This window comes from Solanum pennellii, chromosome 5 (genome assembly GCF_001406875.1).
Source record: "Solanum pennellii chromosome 5, SPENNV200".
Taxonomy (NCBI): domain Eukaryota; kingdom Viridiplantae; phylum Streptophyta; class Magnoliopsida; order Solanales; family Solanaceae; genus Solanum; species Solanum pennellii.
In genome coordinates this window covers 4,458,880-4,468,260 of record NC_028641.1, presented here as the reverse complement: position 1 = coordinate 4,468,260, position 9,381 = coordinate 4,458,880, and the positions used below count along the sequence as shown (strand labels likewise).

Genomic DNA, 9,381 nt, shown 5'->3' with positions numbered 1-9,381 from the left:
ATATCTCACTCGCATATTTGTTGATATAGTAGTTTAATATGGGTCAAACATATAAATAAATCTCTAAATTTGTTAGAATTTTCCTCTCAGATACTTTAATTATGTCATTTTCTTATTGAATCCTTAAACCACCCATGATTTATTCATTTTAAACACTGTGAGCTATGTGGCATGAAACTTTCGCAAATATTTTTTGTTGATAGTGCGCGTGAGATCCACCTTTCTCACGTGAAAATTGCAACCAATCAAACTTCAGTCCATTTACACGTCAGTGCCATATAATCATTTCCAAACCTAAAAAACTAAAGCTCATTCACCCCCCCCCCCCCAAAAAAAAATACTTCTAACTTGAAGAAGAAGAAATCGATGAACAAGATAACTTCGACATTGGAACTTGATGATTAAAAAGAAATCAAAGAAGAGGAGATATATTCTGATGAGCAACTTCAACTCAATGACGAAGAGAAAGAAAAGAGAAGAAATAAGAGAAAGGGGAGGAATTAGGGTTAAAAGGGAAGAAGAGCGTTGGTGGGTGGTGCTTGGATCCATATCAGCGCCTTTAAAACGTCTTCACGCGCTCAAGCAATGTGAGATCACATTTTGTGCCACATCAGCCCACAATGTTAAATAGGAACAAATTATGGTTGATTCAAGGATTCAATAGAAAAAAATGACGTAGTTGAAATACATGTGAATAAAAAACCAACAAGTTTAGAGACCTCTTTATGAGATCCGCCTTTAATATATTGTTGTACGTCAAATACATTGTGGCATTTCCAAAGGTATTTCAATAAGTCTCTAAAATAGGCGATCTACGTAACCGTTATTTCTATATCGTTAAATGATTGAAAAACTATTTTCGATAAATACTCGACTCGATACTCCATACAACTATGCTTTCTCTCTCCTAAGTCCCAAAAAGTCAAAAAAATCAAAGCATCAATCTTGGCTTAACTTCATCACATCAAAACCAGTCTTGTTCAATCTTCAAACTCCTTCATACATACTCTCTCCTACACTACCCCGTCAATCTCGCTACCCGTTACCCCACCCCCACGCCACCACTCCACCACCATGCAATCGCCATAGCTTTTTCATATGTACAAAGAACCAACAATATCTTCCTCTTCCCTATTACACCATGACTCCTTTCTCTTTTTTCTTCATCATCTGCTTCGTTTGCCTCTTCCCTTTTCTCCCTTCTTCCTCTTCTCTTCACTATCCTTACAGTAAGCAACTTCAAATTCTTCTATTACATTCTTTCATTTTTCAGTTTTTCAGTTTTCATCAACTGTTATTGACTAACTAGCTGTTTTGCTCTGTTTTCACAGATTATTCTTTGCATATTGATTGTGGGGGTCTCTCAAATTCAACTGATATCTTCAATACTACATGGGTTTCCGACCGGTACTTTACCGGCGGAGCAATTTCCGTTGTATCGGAACCTCTTCACTTTCAGCACTCACAGGAGAAAACTCTTCGTTATTTCCCCATTTCATCTGGAAAGAAGAACTGTTATGTGATCCCCAATTTGCCCTCCGGCAGGTACCAGCTCCGGACGTTTACAGTGTATGATAATTACGACGGAAAGTCGCACTCGCCGTCGTTTGATGTTTCCGTTGAGGGTAATGTTGTCTTTCAATGGAGGTCACCTTGGCATGAAACTATCTCACGCGCCGGCGCGTATTCCGATCTGTTTTTTACAGTTTCCGATGATGAAGCTAATGTTTGTTTTTACAGCATTGCCACTGACTCACCGGTTATTGCTTCTCTTGAAATTACCCAAATTGATCCAGCTTCTTATCTAGTCAATGACACTTCAATTTTGGTGAATTATGGTCGATTTTCTAGCGGGTCGGATCAATGGGGACCCGGTTTTAGCAACGACACTGACCGGTTCGGCCGGTCATGGCAATCGGATGCCGATTTCCGGTCTAAAATTGCCGTTAAAACCACCGGAGCAACTGTTAAAGCTATTTCTGCTATTAAAAATGTGATAAATGTAGATAGAGCTCCAAATTATTTTCCTTTGAAATTGTACCAATCTGCAGTTACTATAATTGGTGAAGGGGGTGAATTTTTGGAGTATCAGTTACCGGTAGACGCGAAATTGGATTACTTGTTATGGTTTCATTTTGCTGAAATTGATGTTAGTGTGAATAAGGCAGGTAAAAGGGTGTTTGAGATTGTAGTGAATGGTGAGAATGTGAGTAGAGTGGATATTTACAAGGAAGTTGGGAGTTTTGCAGCTTATGATTTCAAATATGTTGTTAAGAATTTGAGTAGTGCTGAGTTGAGTGTGAGGCTTGTGCCTATTGTGGGTGCTCCTGTGATTTGTGGGCTAGAGAATTATGCTATTATTCCAGCTGATCTCAAGACTCTTCCTGCACAAGGTAACCGTGATTTAGTTTATTTCAAGAACTTGTTGTTGTTGCGTGTATTTGGTGATTGACTCAGCTGTTTATACCTGTGTTTGTAGTTGTTGCTATGAAAGCATTGAAGGAGTCGCTTAAAGTTCCGGATAGAATGGGATGGAATGGTGACCCTTGTGCTCCTACTACTTGGGATGCTTGGGAAGGTGTTACTTGTCGTTCCACTACGAATGGATCGCTTGTGATCTCCCAAATGTATGTGATTGCTTTTCTGTCTGCTGTACGTGGATACAATTAGGTTAAATGTTGAGTGGAGACTATATGAGCTAAGTTAGTGTCTAGCCTGCTTTTGATGTTTGGATATGACTTTACTGCTAGTTTGGTCCATTTCGTATTTGATGGGGGGGGGGGGGATACTAACATGTGGCGATAAGCACATCATAGGTGAGATAGTAACAATTTTAAAAGTGGTTGTTTGTGTTAAGAACATTAGGGCGAGCTAGAAAACTAATGCAGATGTATGAGAAACGAATCAATATCTTACTTCTAGTCGCAATACCAAATTTCAGAGCATAATTAGAAAGTGTATGGAGTTGTTTGGAGCAGCTATTGCCGAAGTAAATCACCTATATTTCTGTTCTGAACAATGAAATATAGAATGAAAAATGCACAACTTGCTGTAAGAGTACTTGAGTCAAAAAGGTTTATGCTTTGCAGTTCTTTTGGTTATTACTAAATACTATGGTGCTACACGGTCTTACCACAAAAAGACGTTTAAAAGCATTTCTCCGAATTATGCTTAAGAAATCAATTCCTTGAAAGTTATCTTTGAAATTCCATGGCGAGGCTGAGGCATTTGGGTTGGGGTGTCAATTCACCTTAATGAGGCCATAAAGAAGTGTCGTGGAGTTAATGCACATTTCAGATCCATTAGTACACGAGCTCTTAGAAACCACTGTAGCTGGACTATTAAAGTGTGAAATTTCCATTGCTCCACCTTCTCTAAGACAGCATTTTCTTTCATATCCTACTGATCTCACTTCTAACTTGACAAATGATGTAATCTTTAATTTCAGTTGTGTGTCAAAGAAGGAAAGAACAGATCTTTTTTTCCGTGACAAATATCCCTCGACTTTCTGTTGATTAAATCTAGTGATAACTAATCCAGCACATGTATATCCTTCTTGATTCTTTGAGTTCTTATCTTTCAGAGATCTTGGAAGCCAAGGCTTAAAGGGATATATCAGCGACCAAATTGGGCTCTTGTCTAATTTGGTAAGCTTGTAAGTATCAACTGTCAATTTCTTACCTCTTAACAATTTTGCTCTTACATACTGGAATTTCACATGTTGCTAATCCTCCTGCACAGTGATGAATAATTCTTTGATTGGATCATTTAAGTTGCATCAATTTCTTTTATGTACTTTCACTGTTTGTTACCCCTGCTAATTTGGCCTTTGCAAATAGTCATTCTACCGTCTCTTACTTTTTTGTGTTGCAGGAACTTAAGTTCTAATTCTTTGGGAGGTTCTCTACCATGGGGATTGGGTCAGAAGTCTCTTGTGAAACTGTAAGACCAGATTTCAGCTCTGTGTTCTTGGTCATGCATTTGTTTACTTGAAACTGTCTGCTGCTTTGCATATTAGAATTATGAGTTTTATCAAGTCCACATACATAAAATTGTTGAATGTTATTGGATTCCTGAATATTGAAACTGCCAGATTTTTCTGATCCACTCAGTTGCTACTAGCCTAACAACTTACCTCTTGTAAATTCCTTTTATTCCCCGGGCCTTTTTTTTAAAGAAAAATCTCCTTAATCCTTAGGCCTTAGCCTGAAGTTTAGGTAACAGAACAAGGCCAGCTTTTAAAGCCTGAAGCTTGAACCCTCCCAGTTATGTCTTAATTGAAGTGCTTTTTGATCAAATTTTCCTGACACTCTCCCCTATTATTGATATTCTTGTTAAAATATAGGCGTAAAAACAAGTGCACAACTACTCTAGAGTTTAGGATATGTTGGCGGTACTCTAGTCTCTTTTGAAGGGGTAACCACTTTCGTCAAACTGGTTTGCTGTCATGTTATTGCTATTCATCATTTGAAGATTTTTTGTGCAGGGATTTATCAAATAACAAATTTACTGGAACCCTACCAGATAGTCTGGCTTCTTCAACCTTGCAGATTGTGTAAGCTTCGTTCTCGTTCACAATAATCTTTTTACAGATTTGTTATTTCACTCTTTGTGAGGTACCAGTTGCTTATTTAATTATTGTCATAGAGAACAAGATTAGTATTTGGGTTATAAATTACTTGGGCTCATTCAGACAAAAGAAATTTATCTCGTTCTAGTTAACTTCTACATAGTTCTAACAGTTACACTGTAACTTACTCAGGTTTTTGAATGGTAATGCACTAGAAGGCCAAGTGCCCGAGGAACTTCTTTCCATTGGGGTCCATGGTGGAGCTATTGAGTATGTCATTCTCTATTTTCTTTATAAAGTTCTTCCTTCAGTAGATTTTATGGTCTTCCTTTAGTAGATTTTAAATTTTTGAATCTGTGCTTCAACTAAAAAAACAAGACTGATTCGATGAAGGGTGCCTCTGCTACTCGTGTTATTAGTGCATGAAATGAGGTGCTTCCCTCTGTTAAAATCTTGTTTAGGTTGTCAAGAAATACCTTATGGCGTAATGGTTTAAATTGGAGTTTGCCCTTTGTTTCATGGTTTAAATTGGAGTTTGCCCTTTGTTTCATGGACAATAAAAGTAACTTCAATGGGTCTTCTAGACTCTAAGCATCTTTAACCTGTCCCTAAACTTTTGGATAATTATCTTACAGAAATCAATGCAATCATGTGATAATGCTACTGTATAACAACCATATTATACTGAACTGGACCACCTCTGTGCCCGCAAGCTATTTTATAGCAGAAATTGTGCACACATAGTGCATTAACCACTTAACATATGCTAATCCTGTAACCTTTGGCACACTGACACTCGTTGAGTCGAAGCCATGATGCCTTCCTCACAGTAGAGCAGTATACATGACTTCAACTAGCAGCAATCACATATTCCGGTGATGAATCACAACTATGCAAAATAATTGTATGCTATCCCGTTAATGCTCAATCTGAATAACAATGCATCCGAAACTGGTTTCATGCTAGTAAGTGATGTATCATATCATACACAATGTATAGATTGGATAGAACTCATCAGGTTTCAAATTTCATCTGAAACCTCTTCTTTTTTATGACGGTGGTGCTTGTGTTCACCTCAGCAAAGCCACTGGATATCTGCTACCTCCCATCAACACAAGTACCACGTAACTCTGCGTTCCCACTATAACTTGGGCAAGGGCTGCCTAAAACCTCTTTTCAAAGCTTTTATACAATTTCACTATTGTTCAACATGCCGTTTATCAAAAACGAGTATTTCGGCGGTAAGGTCTTCACATATGTCCAATTTAAGTTAAGTAGCACTCTTACAGTGTCTAGCCTCAACCAAAGATTGCCAATACATACAAAAAATGGTTCAATGGTTTTAAATACATCCTAACAACTCATACCCAAACTCGGTGGTCATTTGGACGACTATTTGTCTGTGATAGAGTTCGCTTATGATATAAATTATTAGTCTAGTAGGCAGATGGTATTTTTTGAGGCTTTATATAGACAATAATGTTGTTCATCATATAGTTGGTTCAAACCCCGGGAGACAGTTTTAGAATCTAGATTTGGTTCAGCATTTGGTTAGGTGAAAGTAACCCTAGAGCGGCTTAGAAGAACTCAAAGTAGATATATTTGTGTGTAAAACTGATAGAAAATAATAGATTCCCGAATCCCACTTTGCAAATTAGGTATATGCTCGTCCTCACATATATGTTTTTGGTAGGATAGGATGGCTGATGTTCGTCATAGTTTGTTATGTTCTGAATGAAATAACTTAGTGGTTGGAAACAGTTAAGTGTAGATGATAGTGTACTATGTATTCCCATGTATTTTTTTTTAATGATAAGGAAAACCAGCAGCCATCCCTTTGGGTGCACACAGGGTGAAATCCCCGCTCCTATGCAATAGCTCGCAAACCACATAGGTATTCCCATCTATTCATAAGTCACAATTGTCACTTTATTTCCAGACATGTCACTGAGGTTTCATATAGTCACCTGCAATTTGTCTGGGACCAAAGCTTAGTAATAGTAGTTGTTCTTACCTGGCTTTTAGAAAGCCAGACTGCAAAAAGAAAAAGCTAAACTGAGGGGTTCTCTTATTAGAAAATGAGATGCGCCTCAAGGTCAGTGGATGCTTATAGACTTCATTTTTCTGAATAGATAACCTAAAACTATTATTGAAAAAAGTAGAAGCAGGGAAAAAACTGGATAAAGCAGAAAAAAATTACTTAGAATATGAAAGACTTCTGGTTTGAAACTTGAAAGGACTGAGAGGAGGTTGAGAGATGGCCGGTATGGCTATTCTTCGCAAGCAGGGCTTTCACTGCATGTTTTGCCTTACTTTTAATATAACGAGTGATAAATCACAGGCTTAAGATGACTAAATGAAGTCATCTAATGGTACCTTCTAGGGTGGTGGTGGTGGTGGTGGTGGGGAGCTTGTTTTACCTGCTTTTGATTCATCTCCTTTGTCCTCCAAACTTGTAGGAAATGCAAAAAATGAAAGGAAAAAAACAAACAGGTTACTGTAATCTTTGAAGGTTTTCTGGAAAATGTCTACAATATAGTAAAATAATTGTCAAGGTGGTGTCCCCAGTGCTTTTCTGTTTTGTTTGATAAAAGAAATGTAGTAGATAGTGGTGAATCTTGCAGAGGTCTACATTTTGTTACTTTCTTCATGTACTAGTCTTTTCACTGTTTTCTAACTGAGTATTTTTTTGCTTCCATAGCCTCTCTGGTAATAAAGGGTTGTGTGGCGGACCTACTTTGCCTGATTGTCCGTTATTCTGGAGTAAAAATGGTCTCTCTACGGCTGGTAAAGTTGCAATTGGAATATCATGTCTAGTGTTTATTTGCGTGGTACTTTTGGTGGCGTACATTTGCTACAAGAGGAGGCAGAATGATTACGATTTTGGTCTGCCACACGAAATGATGTGTAAGTGGTTTCTGGGAGATTACAACATGTTCTCTTTCCATAGCATTCTTTTTTTGAGATCAAAGATAACATTATTCTCGTCCATCATGTCTATAAAAAATTTGTGTTCGCAACAAGTTTAACAAGATTTTCAAAACAAAAAAAGAAAAGGTGTTGGCTGGCTAACTTTTGCTAACAGTTTTATATTCCATCATCTGTGCAACTCATACAACTGAATTCTACTTTCTTGTGGAATATCTTAGATATAGTTTTTCTTCATTGCTATACCATAGTCATAGATGTCATTGTCCCTATCCATAATATACTCGTCTTGTATGTCCGTATATTGTTTCCCTGTTATGGCACCATTTGTCCCCCATATTCAATTCTTTATCTGCCTAACTGATTTTGGAAAGATTCAAACCAGACCAGTAGGTGGGTTGTCGTAACTATACCGTGGTAATATTTATTCTGGTTTATGGCCGATAATAGAGCTTTAAGTTGGTCTTGTGACATATGAGATGTGAACTTATGCGAGTCATCATATTCTTAGAGAAGTGCAGATCATCAACTTTGTACGTGTTGGTAAAATCTTGGTATAGCAAGCTCACAATCATCTATATTTTAGTTTCTTAACACGAAATTATCTGTTTCTATTGGGTATGCTGGATGATAGGTACCTTGCACTTCAAAATTGTTGTTGCACTACATCGGATCCTAATAAATGCTCTATTTTGGAGGACCTGATATGCCCTCTGTTGAAATTTTCGAAGAGTCTGAGCATCATAGTTTTCTCTTTGTAGCATTGTTGTTTATTCTGATTGTGAACTAATCTCTACGCTTGCGAAATTTGTCTTTACAGCATTAGCTGCAAAGAGGAATAGGTACCAACGACAAAAATCACTGATGACTCTAGAAATGGAGAGCCAACATGCCAAAGGATTTATACCAACATACAATGCAACATGAGATAACTTGCCAAATAGAGACAGAATAGAAGTGGTGAGGTAAACAAAATTATGTCCCTAAAGGGGGTATGTAGAATTTAGATTTGTTTTTGTAGAGTTCAATTAATGCCAATTTGTTAATGATAGATTAGGCAAATGCCTCCATTGTATCATACCCAATTTTGGGCATTTGACAAACACACATACTATAAGATTTGTGACTCATAAACTTGTAATGCACATAGAGATAGTCAACTTTTCTTTGTTTTATTCCATAATTTACATTATTGTGTATTCATATTCCATAAATATGATTTATACCCATAAATTTTAAAAACTATCAGAACTAACTATAAGTTTGTATCAAAAGTCAATTGGATTTTGTTGCAACAAATAACAAGTAGTCTTCATGACACTGGAGCAATATGGTAGTTTGGAGTGAGTGCGATAAGCATCATTTCATACACCGTGAAATAGACAAAGCATGTGACTTTGTTACTCTGAGCCGATTGTTCATTATTTTCATCAACAACCATATCATCGCTTTCATATTCACGGAATATTGACTACTTTTGAAAAAAAGGATCTGGTCTTTCATTACCAATTCCTTTCATTTTCGATTCGGGATGATGAGCCCAACCCTGCTAGATGTAGCTCTCTTAACCGTCTTGAACTTGAATTGGATAGACCGGAGTCTTTCTTACCCATCCGATAAGCCTTTTGCAGACTCAACTCTTTCAAATCCTCTCAACAGTAATTGACCGTTCGCTCATACTTTCTGGTGTGCACTTAAGAAATTATGTAATACAACGCAAATAACTATTATAGAGGGTGTTTTTGTAAAAATAAAAGTTTGGTATAAGATTTCAAATGTTAAAAAAATCTCAAATAATGAGATTTGACTCAATACTAGGAAAAAAATTAGTATTTGGAAATAATATCAAATTGTATGGACAAACATTATTTGTCAACTTTTTT

At 37.0% G+C, this 9,381-nt stretch overlaps 1 protein-coding gene across 1 annotated transcript; it reads left to right on the top strand.

Annotated features, from left to right (window-relative positions):
- Positions 1–895: 895 nt before the first annotated feature.
- On the top strand, positions 896–8,695 carry LOC107020647 (receptor-like protein 4). Its single transcript, XM_015221098.1, has 9 exons — positions 896–1,229; positions 1,332–2,393; positions 2,480–2,627; positions 3,584–3,655; positions 3,874–3,942; positions 4,487–4,555; positions 4,763–4,840; positions 7,272–7,477; positions 8,319–8,695. The coding sequence occupies exons 1-9, from the start codon at positions 1,142–1,144 to the stop codon at positions 8,423–8,425; spliced, it is 1,899 nt and encodes a 632-aa protein (XP_015076584.1). The 5' UTR covers positions 896–1,141; the 3' UTR covers positions 8,426–8,695.
- The last annotated feature ends 686 nt before the right edge of the window (positions 8,696–9,381 follow it).

Coding starts and splice junctions, on each gene's coding strand:
- LOC107020647 (XM_015221098.1), top strand. CDS start 1,142: ATGACTCCTTTCTCTTTTTTCTTCATCATCTGCTTCGTTTGCCTCTTC. Junction 2,628..3,583: donor TCGCTTGTGATCTCCCAAAT/GTATGTGATTGC, acceptor CTTATCTTTCAG/AGATCTTGGAAGCCAAGGCT. Junction 3,943..4,486: donor CAGAAGTCTCTTGTGAAACT/GTAAGACCAGAT, acceptor TTTTTTGTGCAG/GGATTTATCAAATAACAAAT.